Source organism: Danio aesculapii, chromosome 14, assembly GCF_903798145.1.
Source record: "Danio aesculapii chromosome 14, fDanAes4.1, whole genome shotgun sequence".
Lineage (NCBI taxonomy): Eukaryota > Metazoa > Chordata > Actinopteri > Cypriniformes > Danionidae > Danio > Danio aesculapii.
In genome coordinates this window covers 9463786-9485604 of record NC_079448.1, presented here as the reverse complement: position 1 = coordinate 9485604, position 21819 = coordinate 9463786, and the positions used below count along the sequence as shown (strand labels likewise).

General features: G+C 36.5%; 1 protein-coding gene across 5 annotated transcripts in view; it reads left to right on the top strand.

Moving 5' to 3' along the window:
• The window catches only part of ppp3cb (protein phosphatase 3, catalytic subunit, beta isozyme), a 104202-nt gene extending 87088 nt beyond the window's left edge, over nt 1-17114 (top strand). For 3 of the 5 annotated variants that reach the window (XM_056471969.1, XM_056471972.1, XM_056471970.1), the window contains 6 exons: nt 2238-2363; nt 4627-4704; nt 4916-5000; nt 7367-7464; nt 7816-7863; nt 15412-17114. In XM_056471969.1, the coding sequence (XP_056327944.1) occupies nt 2238-2363; nt 4627-4704; nt 4916-5000; nt 7367-7464; nt 7816-7863; nt 15412-15590 (614 nt within the window). In that variant the 3' untranslated portion in view covers nt 15591-17114. The remainder of the gene's footprint in view (nt 1-2237; nt 2364-4626; nt 4705-4915; nt 5001-7366; nt 7465-7815; nt 7864-15411) is intronic. The other 2 variants (XM_056471971.1, XM_056471973.1) reach the window with 1 other exon arrangement.
• Nucleotides 17115-21819: the final 4705 nt, after the last annotated feature.

Sequence of the window (21819 nt, the reverse complement as noted above, 5' to 3'; positions counted from 1 at the left end):
TCCTAATTATTGATACAATGTATTTTATTTATAATTATTTTGATTATATGCAATAATATTATTATTTTTATATCAACTGATTCTCCTAAAAGGTCTTAAAGGATCATTGAAAACGGGTTCATTTTACAACTCTTCAGTTATGCCTCATTCACACTAACTGCAACTTTGTAGCTGCCTGTCGCTCTGGGGTGTGATTCAAAAAACCATTGTTTGCCAACTAAGGTCACAAGTTCTGTCATTACAAACATAGTTCGTTGATTTGGTGTTTTCCAAATCCGTCATTCTAACAAACATTTGCATACTGCGTCACAAACTTGTACGCTTGTAACTATACCTCTAGAGCTGTAGTTAGAAGCATAGTTCCTGGTTGTGTTCTATTGCCCGTTATCCCCCCTATGCCCTATTCATTTAGAACAATCCAACATTTTAACCCAATGATTTAAAAAAAGAGCATTCAAGTCATCTCTCTTAGGCGTAATTAGCTTTTAAAATATTTTTACTGTTTAGATTTAGCGATTTTCACATTGACAATTGCAATCCTTTCGTAGTGCACTTTGAAAACATTGATGCCATTTTGAAGGCAGCCATGGCTCATGACGAAAGCTATGGTGACCTAATATTTAAAAGCAGAATTTACGTTACTTCCCCAAAGCTTGTGAAATCAAATATATATTGCATACGTTAATGCTTTTAATTTATAGTAAGTTATTTTTTAAGTATGTGTACTGTATATGACATGGGCCTGATGGTTAGAACATTTCTGCAGTGGTTTGAATGTGTCAAACTGTAAAAGTAGACTTTACAAAAAATTAAAAAACAAAATAAAAAAATAAATAAACAATATCCTATTTAATGATAATAAAATAACAATAATAATGATAATAATGATAATAATAATAATAATAATAATAATAATAATAATAATAATAATAATAATAATAATAATACTTATTATTATTATTATTATTATTATTATTATTACTCAATTTAATAGCCTACTGTAAATTATTAAACGACCATAAACAATGTAGATGGTTTATATTTGAGATTAGAATGTTAGCTAAGTAGTTTTATGTTTTAGCATAGAATATTGAATATTCTCAATAATATTTGTAAAGAAAACATAGGCCCTATACGTGCCATTTACATATATTTCAATTAATATGGAAAAACCAGTGCATGTTTTTACTAAAACTAATATTAGATTTTTTTTTAAGTGCGTGTGTGTGTTAAACAATATCATTTTATACAAAAAATAATGTTTTTTTTCTCTCTAAAGAAGTTGTTTCTCCACCCCATTTAGAGCATGATTATGGGTGTTTTACGTTATAACTAACGTAGTTCAAACGCTGGATCTGTGACAGAGAAACTACGGTTTTGGGGAAACACTGGTCACTACATCCTTCATTTCCCAAACGATGCATCATATTATGATAGTTCAGCCACTAGTTATGTCGTTGTTTGGGAAATGCACCCCTGCTGCATACACAGGTCAGTGTAGGTCTACAGCATGAAGGATACAACCAGCCTCTGCAGGAGCTGAGAGAGGATCACATGAGCTGTACTAGTGCTCCTATTGGCTGTCGCTCCAGAAAGTCACTGTTCATTTGCATAAAGTTGATGGTAGATCTGTAAATGGATGTGTTTCTTAACCATGTTCCTAGAGGTCCACCAGCACTGCATGTTTTGGATGTCTCCTTTATCTGTCACACTCATTACAGGTCCTTCAGTCTCTGCTAATGAGATGTTAATATGAATCAGGTGTGTTTGGTTAAGGAGACACGGAAAATGTGCAGATGTGGAAGTCCTCTAGGAACATGGTTGAGAACAACTAACTATGCTAAGCTAAGCAAAAAAAGTGCCACCACCAGACCCGAAAATCAGCTGAATCTGTAAAAAAAAAGGGTAAAGCTCAACTGTTGAACTCTATGGGGTGTTGTAAAATGAGCCTGTTTTCCAAAAAAGTGGAGTGTTCATTTAATTTTATCTCTGCAAAATATAATCCTTGATCTTTTTCTGAACTATGACCCAGATATCTTCTTGACAGCTTTGCAGTAAACCTGTCTTGTAAGATTTTTTTTAAATGCACAAACCCTATTTAACAATGTTGCACATGAGAAGCATGTGTAAACAAAAGAAAGATACAGGTGTTCATAACATACATAGACTTATACATGCGCTCTTATAAAGCATGTTTGTGTTTGTGTGAATAAAACCGCCCTACTGCCTCTCCACAGCGGCTGTGCTTAAATATGAAAACAACGTAATGAACATCCGACAGTTCAACTGCTCGCCTCACCCGTACTGGCTGCCCAACTTCATGGACGTCTTCACCTGGTCTCTTCCATTTGTTGGAGAGAAAGGTGGGATAATCACTGGAAAAGTGTTGCTAATTATTTTTGAATGTGTCTTTTATATATGCTTGAGTTGCAGTTTATTATTTGTATTCATTCCATTTGAATTAACAACACTCAAAACAACACAGTTCTTAAGGTTTTTTTGGACAACTGAATTATTTTATGTTTAGTTCACTTAAATTTGTAAAGCAATTAAGTTAACTTAATTTGTGTTGGGACAACATGAAGGAATTGTATGGAACCTAGCATTTTTTTACTGTAATAACTGCTGGGTTTCACACAATCGATTTTCGTTGGGACAACATGAACTAAGCTAACTTATTATTTATTATTAACTTACTTATTACAAATTTAAGTGTAATGAATATAAAACAATTAAGTTTTCCGCAAAAAAACTAAAGAAATCCGTTATTTGAACTCATTTTAAATAAGTAGTTCACTCAAAAGATTACTGCTGCTTGTTCAAACTGCCTGTTTAAAATGAGCTGAAACAACACAATTCTTGATATATTTTTTATATGTTTTTTGTTAAGTCTACCTAAATTTTCAAACCATTTAGTTAACTTAAGTGTTTTGTGTTGGGACAACATGAAGGAACTGTGTTGGTCCAACTACCTGGTTAGGGAGTTTGTATTTCCCAGCATGTTTTGTGTGGGATTGAATTAAGAGAGGGAAATATTGACAATAAAAGTAATCTTAGATGTTTAAAGTTAATAGAAAGACTTGTTAGAGTTTTATCTTCCTTAATTTGAAGATTTAGAAGAGTTTCATGTAATGCTTTGAGTTTTGAAAATACCACCTTGTAGAAGCACCCATGCTTTGGGTGTTGGCAGCTTAATTAGCAAAAATGCTGTTTGTTGCTTTGCTCAGTGTCCTAAAATTAGTTCTGAGATCAGTCTCAATCAACTGTATCTGTAACTCATGAAATATGCTTAAAGGCTCTTTTAGCTCGTTTACAGTTGGACAAGTTCATATAAAACTAAGAATTCGAAATTTACGACACATAATAGACTTACATGATATTATCAGACCTTTGAGTTTGTTAAATAAAAATACAAATGTATTAAAATTTTTGATAAAATCATGTTGGACCAACTCAACTTAAATTGCATTTAATTGTGTTAACAGTTTTTTTTTATTTTGTGCTAAACAAATGTATTGGATGGAAATTCTGCCCACAATTAAATTGAGTTCATCTAATGAGTTATTTTTTTGAGTGTTTGAACAAACAACAGACGTTCTTTTTGGAGTGAATGTGTAAACTACAATATACACTCACCGGCCACTTTATTAGGTACACCTTACCAGGTTGGACCCCCTTTTCTCTTTAGAACTGCCTTAATCCTCCGTGACAAACATTCAACAAGGTACTGGAAATATTCCTCAGAGATTTTGATCCATATTGACATGATAGCATCACGCAGTTGCTGCCGATTTGTCGGCTGCACATCCATGATGCGAATCTTCCGTTCCACCACATCCCAAAGGTGCTCTATTGGACTGAGATCTGGTGACTGTAGAGGCCATTTGCGTACAGTGAACTCATTGTCATGTTAATAAACCCAGTCTGAGATGATTCGCGCTTCATGACATGGTGTGTTATCCTGCTGGAAGTAGCCGTCAGAAGATAGGTACACTGTGGTCATAAAGGGATGGGCATGGTCAGCAACAATACTCAGGTAGGCTTTGGCGTTACTGTTGCCTGCCTTTTAGCTCGAACCAGTCTAGCTATTTTCCTCTGACCTCTGGCATTAACAAGGCATTTGCGCCCACAGAACTGCTGTTCACTGGATATTTTCTCTTTTTCGGTTGTGCGTGAAAATCTCAATAGATCAGCAGTTTCTGAAATACTCAGACCAGCCCATCTGGCACCAACAACCTTGCTACATTCAAAGTCACTTAAATCACCTTTCTTCCCTATTCTGATGCTCGGTTTGAACTGCAGCAGATCATCTTGACCATGTCTACATGCCTAAATGCATTGAGTTGCTGCCATGTGATTGGCTGAATAGAAATGTGCGTTAACAAGCCGTTGGACCGATGTACCTAATAAAGTGGCCGGTAAGTGTATACAGTATAATACACTTTACTATAGAATGGTTCAAAAACACTTCAGTATTTACTATAATTACTATATTATTTTAGATCAAATCAAATATTTATTAATCAAATAAATCAAATATTTCAGTTTCTCCATTGAAAGAGCTTTAATGTAATTGTTCAAGATGTTCGTGGTTTTTGCTAAAATGCTAGGATATCTCCTTTACAGTGACAGAGATGTTGGTGAATGTCCTCAGCATCTGCTCTGACGATGAGCTTATGAACGACGGAGATGAGATCTTTGATGGTGAGAATGTTTTCAGAAACACACTTGTCAAATCGTTTAATTGTGACCAAATGGCAACTACAAGGTGAATAATTCAATGACTTTCAGTTTAGCAAGTGGAGTGTTAAAATATTGATTTGCTCAAAAAGAGTACCGTCTTCTTGTTGTGCAGAATATTCAGCATCAGGATGTTGTTTATGAAATTTAAGCCTGTTTTTCTGGTTCGTCTCAGCTAATGCTGCGGCCGCCCGTAAAGAGGTCATCAGAAACAAGATCCGTGCCATCGGCAAAATGGCCAAAATGTTCTCTGTCCTGCGGTGAGTATGGAAAGGGGTTGGGAACACATGTTTGTGGTTTGGATGTTTACAGCATCCAAAAACAATCTTAAAGCAATATATGTTTTAGTGCGGTGCGAGGCTAAAAAATAATTTAATTCAACCTAAAATAAAATACATTTTAGCAGAAATAAACACTCCAAAAATACATATATGCTACGTTCCAGTTATACACACCAACTCATAATATTAATAATATCCTGTAAATAATACTAAAATATCAGAAGTGTACACCAGTTATTTTTCATAACAGTACTATACTGCAGTTTAATTGTTGTACCAAATGATTTAATAACTGTGGTAAGCTATTTTATTATTATTTGAATGTAAGAAATACACCAACCATGGAGCCACTTAATCTACTTAATCCACCTAATCAGCCAGGTCTTAGCTGGTCAGGCTGGAAAATGACCAGCTAAAACCAGCTTGACCAGCCTGGTTTAAGCTGGATAAAGCTGATTTTGGCTGGGCTCCCAGCCTGGCTAGGCTGGTCAAGCTGGTTTTAGCTGGTCATTTTCCAGCCTGACCAGCTAAGACCAGGCTGGAAATGGCTGGAAACCAGCCTGGAAGTGGCCGAATCTCCTCTAAAACCAGCCTGGTTGACCAGCTAAAACCAGCCAACCAGCCTAGGCTGGTTTAGGCTGTTTTTTTTTAGTAGGGCATAGATAGAAAAGCACTTATTAAAGCAGATCATGTGCTGTGCTTGTCCAGTTTATGTCATCAACCTCATAAAAACCATTCAAGTATGAATGCTAAATAGGCTACTGGTTTACAAATGTGCGGTATGAAATAAAGCCTGATAAAGTATTAAAGAAACAAGATTACTTAATCTACATCCACCCAGTTCAAGTTATCACTAGCAAAGCCAAGCAGGAAGTGTTGACAACATAAATCATGTGGTATAGCTTGAACATGCTAACAACTTGCTAAAACACGCTAAAATCCTACATCAAAAAAATACTATACTATAGTTTTTTTGAACCGTACTATTGTAAAATACTTGAATTAATCTGTTGTGCTAATTATGGTACCACAAGAACTATAGTAATATAAACAAATTACCCAATATTGTAATTTTTTTATAACTATACGCTATGTTATAATACATTTTACCATTATACTATAGTATAGTAAACACTGTATATATTTTAACTATATTATTTTTTTCATGTGGGATGAGATAAAACATGTTAACATTTAAAAATGTATAGGCTACAGAAAAGCTAGCTGCTTCCTAATTCATGCAAGCAACATCCAGTTTATTGCTGGCAAATGTAAACAGGGAAGTAACATGCTAATTAATGCTACTAGTAAAACAAAAGCTAAAATGGGTTTAAAATCACATCATGGTAATACATGTTATGAGCAGTTAAACCTGTAAAAGACATGACAATGTGCTAAACATGCTAGTAACATACTAAACAGCAATTGCTAATTAATGCTTACATCATGGTAGCAACATGATAATATATGCTTACAATTTGCAGAAACATGTAAAACATGCTTACTAAGTGGATGCCATAAAGCACTGGATTTGGAAGAATGCTAGAAATGTTCTTCCATTTATAAGAAACATGCTATAATATTGTTAAAACATGCTCTTTGTGCTAGCAACATGTTAAAATATAAACTGTGGTAAAACATGCTAAAAACAATATGCTAAAACATGCAAATTTTTAAAAGCAAAGTTAAAAGATTGTCATTAAAACATGTTTTTGAATTATACTATAGTAAAGTATAAAATACTGTAGGTTACTGTATAGTATTTACAGTACATATATATAATATTGATAGTACTTAGTATCTTCGTTAATGAATGCTACAGGTTACTGTAGTTTTGCTATAGTGAACTGATAAACTGTAATAAATACAGTAATATACTTTAGTTTAGTTACTACAGTAAACTGTGGTGTATTGTAGTGTAATAAACCCTAAATCACAGTATAATTTGTTTATATTATATTTGTTTATTAATTACTATAATTGTTGTGTTACCATAGCAACTACAGAATTACCACTACAGATTAATTCAAGTACTTTACTATAGTATAGTTCAAAAACACTATAGGCCTAGTATTTGTAAATTAAAATGTGGGATTTAAGATTTAGTTTGGTCTACATTTTTTATCATATATAGAGAGAGAAAATAACAGACCATTTCAAAGTTAGTGGTTGGATTTGCAGTTAATAGTCACTTGTTTTGTGTATAATTCAGATCTTAAATACTTGATTTGACATAATGAAATACATAGAGATAATGTTTCATTTCAATATTTTTCACAAATACATGTGTGTAGTAATGACAGTTTACAGCTAACTAAAACTAACATTTAATTGTGTTTTGTCAGAGAGGAGAGTGAGAATGTGTTGACCCTAAAAGGTCTGACCCCGACCGGGATGCTACCAAGTGGCGTTCTGTCTGGAGGAAAACAGACCTTGCAGAGCGGTGAGTTACAAACGCAAACAGCACTCGTTCTCTCTCTCATCACAGCCTCTTTTCTCTTCAAAGCCACTAAAACAAAGCCTTACAGAGCCATGGAAATGTCTGATAACCCCTTTCTTTTATTGAAACACTTGTGTTCATTCTCTACGCTAATGTAACCATCTGAAATGTGCAGACACGGACACTTACCGGAACACTAACCGGCTAACGCTAACTGCTAATTGTTCACGGCAGCTACTTGGCAGCTAATGCTGGGGGATTGTGCTGCGTGCATGACTGTCACAATAAACTCCCCATCCATCCTCCCTCTCTCCCTCTCTCCTTCTCTCCGTCTGTCTTTCTGTGCCTCCTCAGCTACCATCGAGGCCATTGAAGCCGTCGAGGAGGTTAAGGATGGAGAAGGTAAACTGGCCGGCCTCAATCTCTCTCTGTGCTGCTCAGAGGTTTCATAGGGACCCTGAAACACGCTAGCTAGCTAGACAGCGCAGCCTAGCTAACTGAGCGTGTGGGGGTGCTATGACTGGTCAGGGATTGTGTGTTTCACACACAAATACACATACTTCACACACACATTTATCCACATATCTGAATGAGGACATTTTATATTATTTATTGAAAGAAATAAATACTTTTTTAAAGGAAAGAATTAGTTCATAAAAGCAACAGTGTAGAGCTTTTTATGGTTACAGAAATAATGTTTCAAATAAATAGATGCTGTTTATTTAACTTAAATAATCCTGAAAAATGTAGAATGGTTTTACTTAAATATTAAAGTATTAAGAAGTCTTAGTGAGTATGAGACAACATAGGCTCAGAACGTAGCCTATACATTTCTGGAGATCGCAAATTATGTAGCCAAAGCTAAGTATGCTGCATGTCGTCATTAAAATGAACGCTACAGGGCAGTATGATGCCGTTACTTTTCGGGCTTACCAGCTGACCACTTACTTATGTACGACTTTTCCGCTGTTACCACTTTGTCTGGTAGCTCGACATGTAAGTCCACAAACTAGAGACGCAGAGCGAAGTTGACCGTAACAAAGGGGTTTAATTCTGTTGAAGAATGGTTCCAGAAAGCAGGTAAGACAAAAACAAAAGCTAAAGTTTAATAAAATAAACAGTAAAATAACAGGGTAAGAATGTGGTAAAATTTGAAAACATGGTAAAAGTCAGGTGAGGGATTTTGGATTGATTTTTAAAACACTGCGGTTGGGTTTAGGGAAGTAGGTGGGCGCTGGTCAATCGGTGCTTTTTAAAACTCTTGTGTTTAGGGAAGGGGGAGGTTGGGGTTATCTGTCAGTTGGTTGGTCAATCATTCAGTCAGTCAACAGTGACCTCTAGTGGATTTACATGAGAGCAGCAGGTACGAATGGCATTCCCAACAGAAATTTGAGATCTGAAAATGTGTACACAGCGGCATTTGGTGGATTCACGAAAGCAAACAAGCTTCTGGGACGTATTTAGGGCTCTCCAGAAATGTATATTGGGGTACATAATCAGAATGAGCCTGGGTTGGTATGAGGCTTTATTCAAAAACAATATTTTAGTAGTGTACAATGCTAGGGCTACAGAATATGTTTTCTTGTGGTATATATTTATATAGTTATTAGCCCTCCTGTGATTTTTATTCCTTTTTAATATTTGCCGAATGATGCTTAACAAATTAAGGAAATTTTCACAGTAGTTTCTATAATATATATATATATTTTTTTTTTCTGGGGAAAGTTGTATTTATTTTAGTTTGGCTAGAATCTAATTTTTCATTTAAAAAAAAACTGATTGAAGGACAATGTTATTAGCCCTGTTTAGAATTATTATTTTTTTTGTCTACAAAACAAAACACTGCTTTCCAATAACTTGCCTAATTATCCTAACTTGCCTAGTTATTATAATATTCTACATAATACATTATCTTGCAAAATAACTAGTTAATATTATGTATGTCATCATGGTAAAGACAAAATAAATTAGAAAGTAGTTATTACTTCATCCGTATCACTTATATAGTTATATTTGACCACATAAATATGTCAGGCATGTTTATTCAACAGTTTGACACCATAAGTGTGTAAATAAAATGTAAAAGACCGCAGTAGAAGGATGTTGTTTTATTTTGTTTGACGTTATAATATTCATCTGTCAGCAAGATCCTGTTTTATCATTACTAAGACAGTACAATAATTTTCATAATGCAATCGAATTACTCAAATACAAGATCTAAAGTGGCATTTTTGAATTAGCAATAGATTTTGCTATTTAGACGTCAAGCTGCAGATGTGGATGCTTTGCGGAAGAAAGTAGTTTTTGAGACAAAAATGTTTTTGAGACAGTTTTTGTCATTTTGATTGTAGCCTCACAGTAAGAAGGTCGCTGGTTCAAGTCCTGGCTGGGCCAGTTGGCATTTCTGTGTGGAGTTTGCATGTTCCCCCTGTGTTTGTGTGGGTTTCCTCCAAGTGCTTTGGTTTCCACCACAGTCCAAAGACTTGGTGAATTGGGTAAACAAAATTGCACATAGTGTATGAGTGCGTGTGTGTATGTGAGAGTGTATGGGTGTTTCCCAGAACTGGGTTGCAACTGGAAGGGCATCCACTGCATAAAACATGCTGGATAAGCTGGCGGTTTATTTCGCTGTAGTGACCCCTGATAAATAAGAGACTAAGCTGATTGAATGAATGACTTATGTTGTCAAACTGTTGTATAAATGCAATAGCACACTTGTAGCATTGCAATATCACTGTATATCAGCACTGCTGTGATTAAATGCTAATATACAGCCAATTTATGTATATTTTTAAATATTAAGGGCTGTGTAATTATTGTTAGTAAGTATTGACATACATGGACACTACAGAATCAATGTGGCCATGCCTAGTTTTGGGCAAATGTGAGTTTGGTAAACCTGCTAGAGCTGCTTTAACCAGCCAATACAGTTGATTTCAGCATGAAGCTAAAACCATATTAGACGTTAATTAGTTCCTGATGCAATCTAAATCAGCATATAAATGCAGTCCTCTGTTAATAATTGATAATCCATTCGGAACAGTGTTTTATACAAATACACTGACTTTCAAATGCGCACATAATTGGAATGCACACATACACACACCTGTGTCCTCCTGCTTCTGCAAATGCTGGATTCCGCTCTGCTGTTCTCAACGGCACACATTCTTATGTACCTGCTCAAGGTTACAGAATGACTCAGCAGACGGAAGAATCTGGGCCTCTTCACTGGTGACCCAGCATTCTTACAGCACCCCGTCCCCAAACGCTGATCACTCGCTCTGGGTGTGGTCTTTGATGACCATGTGATCTGCAGGGATCATGTGACCTCTCTGTGACACGGTTTGCTTTTTAGACTCCATCCAAACCTGCTTTACGGATATATCTGGTAAACTGAATTGAAGGGCAATGAAGGTTTTGGAAGTTGAAACGTCATTTAAAAATGCATATAGAAGAATTTCTTTTTAATCAAGGGTTTTAATTAATCAGATGTTAAGCTTATGAGCTACTAGATTTAGAAACAAGGAAATGTGCGTCTTTGGAAGATATTTTTACACAATTTAAGACAAAAACATGTTTTACTGCTTGAAATCATATGTAGCAAAACAGGAGCTGGATTAAATAATGAATCTAATCTGGCGTTGATCTAAGATGACAACAAAGAATATATCAAATGTAACCTGAATTAATATATGTGTAAGTCTTTTCATAAAAAATAAATGTAATAAATTATGTTTGCATAGAATGTAATTTGTCTTTTAAAGGTGCAGTATGTAAGTTTGACACCCAGTGGTTGAGCTAGATATTGCACGCCAGGTTCAAAACACTTGCTAGCCAGGTTGCCAGATTGACGACACCAACAGCAGTGTGCCTAACTATTGAGCCTAAAGGCTGATTTAAACAGTGTTCGAAATAAAAACAACAGCACGCGATAGAAGGAATATTCTCCATATTAAAAGGAGTTTTCGTTCTAATCAACCCATGAAATTATATTTTAGAAACGACTTCTATTTCTTGCAGCTGAACAGCAGGATAAACTGACAATGATCACCTCAGGTACACCTCATGTGCTTTATTCAGTGTTAAATTCTAGTAATGCTATTTTACATGACATTTATTGTCATACTATTGAAAGCAGCAGCAGATAGTTCGCCTCAGATCTTGAAAATAAAATAAACCGTTTGAAATTGAGTTTAGAACTGTGATTAATCACATATCAGTGATTCAGCATCTATATTTAATAATGTTAAAGAGGTTTATTATGTATTAATTAGATTATAAACTGTACCATTTTGTTGGAGTGCAGTAAGTGCACTATTCTGTGCTTCTGAATGGCTGTATTTAAATTGCTGTCATGTTTCGTCTGATGCGAACATGCTTATCACTGCAAATCTCCTCACGTAGTGTGTTTTGACACAGGGTTACAATGTAACCTGCTCACCTAATGTTACATTCGTAATATTTATATTATTTGCTAATTAATAACCACCTCATATGGAACTCTGAATCTGTGTCTCATTTCGGAGTCTGCTACTGTCCACCAAAGGTCGCATTTCGGTTACAGACGCACAATTTGATGCGTTTGTATAAACATTTTGCAACGCAAATGAGACTGTGCGAATGATGCGGTGTGAGTTGAGCACTTTGCATGATTGACGTTCAAAAATCTGAACTTCAGCGGGCATTCGCACCACGTTAACCAGTGAGGAGATTCTCTTGTAGGGGCGTGATTATGACGTAGCGCCTGTTGTTGGTGTCCAGAGGGGAAAATCCTCCTGTGAACACCGAAAACAGTTTATCAAACTAGGCTCGGCTATCATCCAGGTATAGTTTCTGGAGGAGTTTATGAACTCATAGAGCTGAGTGCACCTCTTAAAGGATCTAGTGGACTCTGCTCCAAACAAATCAACGCTGTTTTTCAGCCTTCATAAAGCACATAAACACAGCTATTCTCTCAATAACATCCATGTTAGCCATTTAGTAACGAAGCTAGAGTCACAAGGCAGACAGAAGCCCTGTGACTATCTATGATTTCCCATAGTACAGTAGTTTTAATTATTTAAACAATATTTTGGATGATATTTTTAGATGCTTTACCTCTTACAGAAATTGTATTCGGTTTTGTCATATTTCTCTTTCACTTTAATTTTAGCACTTCCACACGTAGTTCAACAATTTTATTCTATGTCAGAGTTGTTTTTAGCATTAATTTCTCTATTTTACAGTGTTAGTAACTTTAGCCCATCAACTTAAATTTAAAATTCAACTTATTTTATGTTAAGAGTTTGTTTGGATATAATTCACTTTACAACTTCTCCATTACAGTGTAACTACATTTAACTACATGTCGTAGTTAGGGTTAGGTTTAGCTTAGGGTTAATTACTACTAATAAAGTGTAATTACTAGAGCGACCATATGTCACAAGTGTAATGGATATTGTAAATAAAGTGTGTTTCTATATTTCTGTATCTTATATATTACTTTTATTGATATATAAGGTGATGTATAGTTTCAAACCAATAATTATAATTTCAATCATATTTTGGAATGCCTGTGGGGAATTTCAGTGGCAAAACAAAACACTTCCAAAACTCTTTTCTCATCATGTGCTGGAAACCCAAAACCTCCTGTGTAAAGTCTGAAAGCAAACCCAAGAGAGGGTCTCACATCATCTCTGATTGTGATATAAGCCACTATGTTTCCATCAGAATGAATCAAAGTACATTGAAAACTTTAAACCTTGCGTTGCAAAGAACTGTTGGTAAGGGGTTTGTTTTCTAATGGAAACATTGACTGTGCTGCTGGTCCTTGTGAGGTTTTTCCAGCTGATCTGGAGTGAACGTGATAAGATGTGATGTCCATTATCATCGCCACAGCTGTTTCCTTGTACACTGTAAACCGTGTGTGTGCGTGTGTGTTTGTCTGATAGTGAAATGTGCAGTGAATTTGTGCCTATAGTGACTATTAGATAGTGGAGTGGATCAATGGCGTGTTTGAAGAGATGTCTGTATATCGGTGAAAATGAAAGATAGTACAAGTCACATTTCACTCCAAAAATCCAATATGTTGCACATAGTGTATGTAATAAGTAATTATGTTAAGTCTTTATATGTATAATAAGCCACCATACATGTTTTTATTATATTTTAGGATCGTTAAAACTTGCTGACATTGACTAAAACCCTAATGGGAAAGTATATAGCGTTTAAAATGACAATTAAAGGGCTAGTACACCTAAAACTGAATATTCTGTCATCATTTACTCAACCTTCATTTGCCACTAATCTGTTTGAGTTTCTTTCTTCTGTTGAACACAAAAGAAGATATTTTGAAAAATGTTGGAAACCTGTAACCATTGACTTCCAAAGTGTTTTCTACTATGGATGTCAATAGACTGATTTGATGTGGCCGCCATTTTAAAAGCAAAATTGAAGCTGCGGTGGGATGAAACCTGGAAGTATCACCTGGAGTCATACAGGAAAGACGTCCACGATGGCTCATTGTTGTGTGCTTGGCTGCATATCTTATCAGTGAAGAGAAAGCAACACAAATTTATAATTTCACTACTTTCTGAATGTGGGTTCTAAGTGGATAGGGAAAATAAAAAGGGATATCGGACCTCAATTTCAGCTAGGTTAAGGGAAATGGCACTAGTTAGCTAATGTTTTTTTTCCCAAACACATGTTTTAGATGCCATTTATTAAACTCAAGTTAATAAACTGATTGTTTCACTAAATTAGACTTGTCACAATACTGAGTTTCGGTTCTGAAATGTAAAAATAACGTGAATTTCCCACTAACATTTAAACTCTTTTGAGTGCGTTCTTAAATACCTCTGATTTGCCAAAGTGTTCAACAGTGCTCAACAGAAATGACTGTGATTGGCCGTGAAGGTCATCAGTTCACTGCACTTCACCACTATTTACCAAGTGCAAACACAACAAGTGATCCGCCGATGAATCCACTGATCTTCAAGGCTTTAAAACGCTCCAGTGTCCTTGTATCTGTGTTTGCACTCAGTGAAGAGTGATGAACTGATGACCTTCATGGCCAATCACAGCACTGGTGATTACTATGGCAAATCAGCGGTGTTTAAGAGTGCGTACAAATGTTTGCGGGAAATGGATGTTTTTAAAATTTCAGTAGCGTGACAACACTGTTACAGACAACATGGGTGTGCTCCAAAGGACTGCATCGCTGAAGCAGGGAAGCGTCCCCACGGTGTTTACCTGGTGCCATGAACTGAAGCCTAAGAGGACACTTACAGAGTATTACTCTTACAGAGATTATGATTTTGTTTGATGCCTAAAATGCTTTTAATTGTTTAAATTAAACGTAACTGAATTATATTAAAGTGATCTATACACCATATCTGCACTTTGAAATCGTGGTAACAGCTGGAAGTTTGTAGTCCACAGCATGTTGATGTTACAGTGCTGATCCTCTACTTCCGAGTGTCTTCCCACCGCAGCCTTACTTTCGTTTATAAAATGGCAGCCACATGAAATAAGCGCTTGGTACCGGTGTCTAACATTCTAAATTTTCACTTTTAGGTGAACTATCCCTTTAAAAAATACTTTTAAAATCCCTTTGAATTTTTGAGATAGATATATATATATATATACATTCATTTATATTTTTCTCAAGAAAAAGCCTATAGGACATATTCTAATGTACAATTTTTTTTTAACGAATGATAATTTAAATAAATATTGGATTTTTAATTTCACAAACTTGTAATAATTTTGAAGTGAAATATGACTATGACATCTCTATATACAGTATATCCCCAAATCAATACCTTTGTGACTCTATAGAGACAATCTATGGAACAACACACTCATCTGTCTAACAGTATGTGTCAATTTATGGTACGTATATGTTTCCAATTTTGTCTATGAATAACTATCCCCTCCCTCTTCCTCTCTCTCTCTCTCTCTCTCTCATAGCCATCCGTGGCTTCTCTCCACAGCACAAGATCACCAGTTTTGAGGAAGCGAAGGGTCTAGACCGCATAAACGAGCGCATGCCTCCTCGCCGGGACGTAGTCAACAGCGTGGGCCTGTCGATGGGCAAGATGAACATGGCCGAATCAAATGGCACAGATGACAACAGCAATATCCAGTGATCGATTTCCTCCCCGTCTCCCTCGCTCGCCCCATTGCTCTTTCTCCCATCATGCATTTCTCCCCACTATCCCCTCATTTTCACTGCTACCGTCTATGTAGCAGATGGATTATGTGATATATTTTAGACCGAACTCCCTGCTTGACGTTCAGCGGCCTCAACAACACCCAAGAAGGGCCCGCGTGAAGGAGATCATGCTCGACTGTTGCATGATGGGACGTGTAGTTTTACGGATATGGGGCTATGTACACGGAGAAGAGGGCATTTCCTGTTCCTTTGTCCGAAGAGATGTTTATTTATGCGTGTTTGCACTTCCGCGTGCGTGTCTGTGTGTGTGCGCGTATGTGATATATAATTATATGACGATAAGTAGGTTTTCACAAACGCTTACTCTTTTTCCTTTGATTTTTTTTTTTTTTGTTCGTTTGTTTTTTGGCCTGCTGTGGAACGTGAAACACAAAGCTGACGCTCTATTTATTTAAAAAAATGCGTAAGAGAAGCGTATGTTTGCATTCGTGCGTGCGCGAGGAGCTTATAATCGTTACTTTTACACTTCTATGTTTTGCTACTAGTAATCACTATATCTAATAACTAATAACTACACGAAATAACCTAACCCAGGAGAGATTTGGAGTCAGCGCGAAGCCCCTCATGCTGTTTGTTTGTTGTGCGAATCTAACGTTGTCAATTCGTAACTCTATTGCTCCCCCACTGGTGATCCAAGGGAAGCGTTCAGTGAGCTGTATGTGTGCGCGTGTGTGTGTGAGAGAGAAACAGTGAGGTGATTTGATCTGAGGGGTTGCGTCGGGCCGTGGTGGGTGGTTTCAAACAGGTTCTTTACAGGTGCACTAGTAAGAACGGATGATGCGCATAATTCATGGGAGTTTATTTTGTATATAAATGGCGTATATTTTTAAGGAACGTTTTTGTTATCGCTTATTTTCACGTTCTTTTTATCTTGTATTCGAGCTATTTATTTTATTGTTTGTTCGTTCGTTTTATTTTATTTCGTTCGTTTACATCGCTGTACAGTTAATTAAGCTCCAATGAGGTGTTTGTTTATCGATGTACAGAAGTTATCCAGTAGTGTGAAGGAACATATAATTCTGTGAAAAAGACATCCGGGCTGCCAAAAGCATGACTGCATGGTTATTTCAAATGTAAAAATACGAATACGGACACACCTTAACGTGTCTCACATTTTTAAGGAGAAGTATATATTCCGATCATTATTCTAAACAATATTCTGGTTATTTATGATTATGATTATTCTTATGATTATTCTTAAGAGTTCTGCTGGTTTATTCCACACTTTGCCTCATTCTCGTTTCGGTTGCTCATTGTGCTTTACTTTATGAATAATGGAAAAACGTTCATGAGTTATTTGTGATTCTATATCTTGTATTTTTCTCTGGAGCTTCATTCTGAGCATCATGATTTCCTGACCTACAGTACGGACAGTGTGAGCATGCCCTATGGGACAAATCTCTTTTTTTACTCTTGAATAAAATATGCATGAACCTTTTGTATTTTTCTCATTTATTCATCGCATCGCCAGTGCGCCACAACTACTACTTTTTATGGCTACAAGCAGTAAACTGTTCAATAAATTAGCATGCTGTTCCATTACAATAAAATTAAATAATCAAATCAAATATTTGTGAATTTCATGAAAATGTGTCCAGGTCACTGCATTTAAAATATATATTTATACACGTAGCTAAAAATTTGGGATCTGATAAAGACATAAAATGTGTTAGGGCCAAGCACAGACGCCTGCACACACACCTATTGTTGTTTCTTCTTCCACTATAGACTGATTTCACACGGCCGCCATTTTTAAAAGCGAAATCGAGGCTGCGGTGGGAGGAAACCCAGAAGTATCGTTGGGAGTTACATTGGAATATTGTGTACTTGGCTGTATATCTTATCAGCGAAGAGAAAGTGACACAAATTTATCATTTCACCGCCAAGTGACCCGAAGGTCCGTTCTGAATGAATGGTGAAAATAAGAAGGGATATCAGAGCTCATTTTCAGCTAAGTTAAAGGAAATAGCACTAGTTAGCTAACATTTTCTTTCCCAAACACACGTTTTACATGCCATTTATCAAACTCAAATTAATGTACTGAGTCTTTCACTATATTAGACTTGTCACTATACTGAATTAAAAGAAAAGCTGTCAATTTTCCGCTAACATTTAAGGCACTGTTGATGGCTTTCTTAAAACAGCGCTGATTTGCCATTGTGTTCACGTGCTCAACAGAAATGCTTGTGATTGGCCGAGAAGGTCATCAGTTCACCCTCCGCTGTTTACCGAGCACAAACACAGACGAGCCGAGCGATCTGCTTGATGACTCGACTGATCTTCATGGCTGCTTCGTGCTCGCGCTCCAGTCTCCGTGTATCTGTGTTTGTACTGGGTGAAGGGCGGTAAACTGAGTGCAAACACAGATACACGGAGACTGGAGCGCGAAGCAGCCGTGAAGATTAGTCGAGTCATCCGCGCTCAGCGGCGCTTTAATGTTAACTTAGCGGGAAATAGACGGTTTTAAAACTTCAGTACCGGGACAACACTATTACAGACAACACGAGGGTGTGCTACAGAGGACTGCAGTGTTTTATCGCTCACCGGGTCACATAGACTGAAGCAGGGAAGCGTCCCCACGGTGTTTACCTGCTGCCATGAACTGAAGCCTAGGAGGACACTTAAGCATATTACTTTTAAAGAGATTGTGATGTTGTTTGATGCTAAATTGCTTTTAATCGTTTAAATTGAACTTACTGACTGATATTAAAGTGATGTTTACACCATTTCTGCATTTTGAAATCTCGGCAACAGCTGGAGGTTTGTAGTCCACAGCATGTTACAGCAATGTTTACAGTGCTGGTTCTATACTTCCGGGTTTCTTCCCACCGCAGACAAAATGAATGTGAGCCTGACATGGCCCACCTTTACAATGACAAAAGGGGGCCACAGATTCTAATTAATACATGCGCCATTTAAGGCAAAGATTAATAATCACTTGGTAATATGAATGTGAACCTAATGTGGCCTATGTGGAAAATTGTAAATTTGGCCCAAATGACGGGAAAAATGTGGGCCACAGTCGGCAAAAAGTTGGCATAGTCATTTAAGGGTAATATGGGTCTAAATCTAAAGTGTGTAGGTGCAAATGTGGCCCAGTTATTATAAAACATATGTGGGCCACTTTTGGCAAATATTTGGCACAGCAAGCTGTGGCTAATGTGCCTGTGAGCCTAAAGTGGCCCAGAGAAAATATGGCGAATGTGGCCCAGTTGTCTTGAAAACATATGTGGGCCACTTTTGGCAAATATTTGGCGCAGTAGCCCCTGGCTAATGTGGCCGTGAGCCTAAAGTGGCCCAGAGAAAACATGTGAGATGTGGCCCAGATACCTTACAACATACAATCTTTGGGCCAATTTTGGCTATATGGGCCGTATGTAAGTGTCTGGTGTGGGCCAGATCTGGGTCAAAGTAAAAGCAAACTGTGGCCCAGAATAGGATCAGGTCTGGTTCGCTTGGTTGAATTCTGGCTGATATGTGGTATTGCTATGGCTTAATTGTGGCCCAGATTTGGCAAACAGGATCGTACCTCCCAAGTGCCATCATCCCATGCGGTATGGGGACCAGATGTAAGTGTTTGGGATGGAATTGTGCCACATGAATTTTGCTATCTGGATTGAAATTTGGCACATTGATAGAAGTCTGAACATTAACCACAGCAAATCTGGAGTCTTAAACTCATTCTCTCTAGCGCCACCAACTGTTATAATTTACATTCACTTTTGTGTAAAATAACTTTTAAACCTGTTTCCCCTTTGATTCCTTGATTCAAGAAGATTTTCAATCATGAATTGAACATAAATACATTATCAGACTCCATTATAAAACTGTGGAATTCAAGTTCATCAAACTACTCTAAGAAGAGCCCTTCAAAATGGACGTGAGTATCTCTGCAATACTTAAGCATACTTAGAGCAAACTTAGTGTGTGTTATGATAACCTCTAGACCAATGGTCTTAAACTCAATTCCTGGAGAGCCGCAGCTCTGTATAGTTTAGCTCCAACCACCTCCAACTCACACCTGCTTAATAGTCTCTAGTAGTCTTGAACACCTTGATTAGTTGGATCAGCTGTGTTTGATTAGGGTTGGAGCAAAACTGTGCAGAACTGCGAATCAAGTTTGAGACCTATGCTCTAGACCAGGGGTGTCCAAACTCAGTCCTGGAGGGCCAGTGTCCTGGGGAGTTTAGCTCCAACCCTAATCAAACACACCTGAACCAGCTCATCAAGCTCTTGGATATATTAGAAACTTCCTGGCGGGTGTGCTGAAGCCAGTTGGAGCTAAACTCTGCAGGACAACGGTCCAGGACCGAGTTTGGACACCCCTGTTTTAGGCAGTCAGGCCAAATTAAGTCAATCAATCAATTAATAAATCAATTAATTATGAAAGTGATCACATTATATTTAGCCATTATGGGTTACGATCTATTTTCAATTTTCTCATAAAATGCTATATTGCTATAGTTATATACTATATACTACGCTATAGTTTATATACTAAACCCATTGGAGTATTGGTATGGTTTGATTCTTCATCAACAGGTACAAAAAGTGCACAAAACAATTCATAACAACACCTTGTGCTCAAAAACGCTAATGCAATCATACAAATAAAGCTATTAGCTAATACTGTATTTAATTTTTTCTATACTAATCACTTGTGATCATGTGACATAGATTCCTTAAATCATTCTGACAACATCGATTACAACATTATATTTGAAAATTCCTTCTAGAATTTTGGTCTGAATAAATCAAATTATACTAATCATATACAGACGATGTTTACCTAAAAAACTAACAACATAAAAATTAAACTTGGCTCAATTTCGTAACAGCGCCACCTACTGGTAAAAAGTTGATAGTCCACTGATTCATATTACTAGTGACTGTATTTATTTTTGCTATATATGATTTTGATTTATATTGATTGGTTTACATTTCCTTCAGATATCATAATATCCTAAATTGGTGGTTAAGAAACATTTTAAAGCTGCAGGATTGCCTCCAGCTATTGTTCTCTGGAGTTTGTGGCCATTCCCACATACAGAGACGGCCTTCATCAATGACAGAACGTGTGCTGTGTATCCTGTCAAAGCATCCCGGGATACCGAATTATAATTGGGCAAAGTTACACAGACCAAAACAAACACAGACATTCTTACACATAATGCACATTTTTAATTCTGAATAACTGACTGTGGCATATTTTTTAAGATTAAGTAACATGTCTCTTTAATATCTGCACATTTAATGCTGAAACTGCTGAACTGAACTGTTCTTGCAGTTGAATGTTATATTGAAAAATGAATTGTACCATTTTGGTCACTTGTTGCTTTAAATTCTAATGAGACTGTGCTCTTTTAAAAAGAGGGTAGAGCTACAAATGCCTGTATGTCAGCATAGTGGCAGATTCAAAAACAAGACTATGCTAATGAGGGAGAGATCGTCACTAATGGGCGGGGCTTTCCCCCTTTGATGACACATACAAAGAGAGAATGTCAATCAAAGTGTTTCAGCAGGCTGTTTTTATGAAGCGTGATTATGAAAAAAATAATTAATAAATGTTTACCATTTAGAGCTGGTTATATTAACAGACTTTTGCCAAACAACTGTGTTAAACTCCTCATAAAAGTATGTTTTGCATAAAAGGTACCCTTAAAAAAATTTTTATTCTCTCTCCCCATGAAGATATAAAGCATAAACTGAAATGATGAAGAGTAGGGTACACATTAAAAGGCCAATACAATTAAATTAAAGGTTTTTATATGTTAGTATCAGTATGTTACTTTTAAGTATATCTATAAGCTAGTGTGAGTTGACGGTTCATTCTGCTGTGGCAACCCCGGATTAATAAAGGGACTAAGCCGAAAAGAAAATGAATGAATGAATGAATATAAGCTAGTGTGCTCCAAAAATGAAGTGAAAAACAAACCATAATAAGAATATTTCTAACATCTCATACTTGTATATATGAAGACATTAATGCTACATTTAGATGAAATATCTCACGTCAGCTGCTTTCTGTTCCTTTTGAAAAACAGATTTTGCTGACACTGATTTAATATGATTGACAAAAGCCCTATTATATTACAAACCCCTAATGTAAGAATTTGGTATAAAAGACAGGCTACATTTAATAA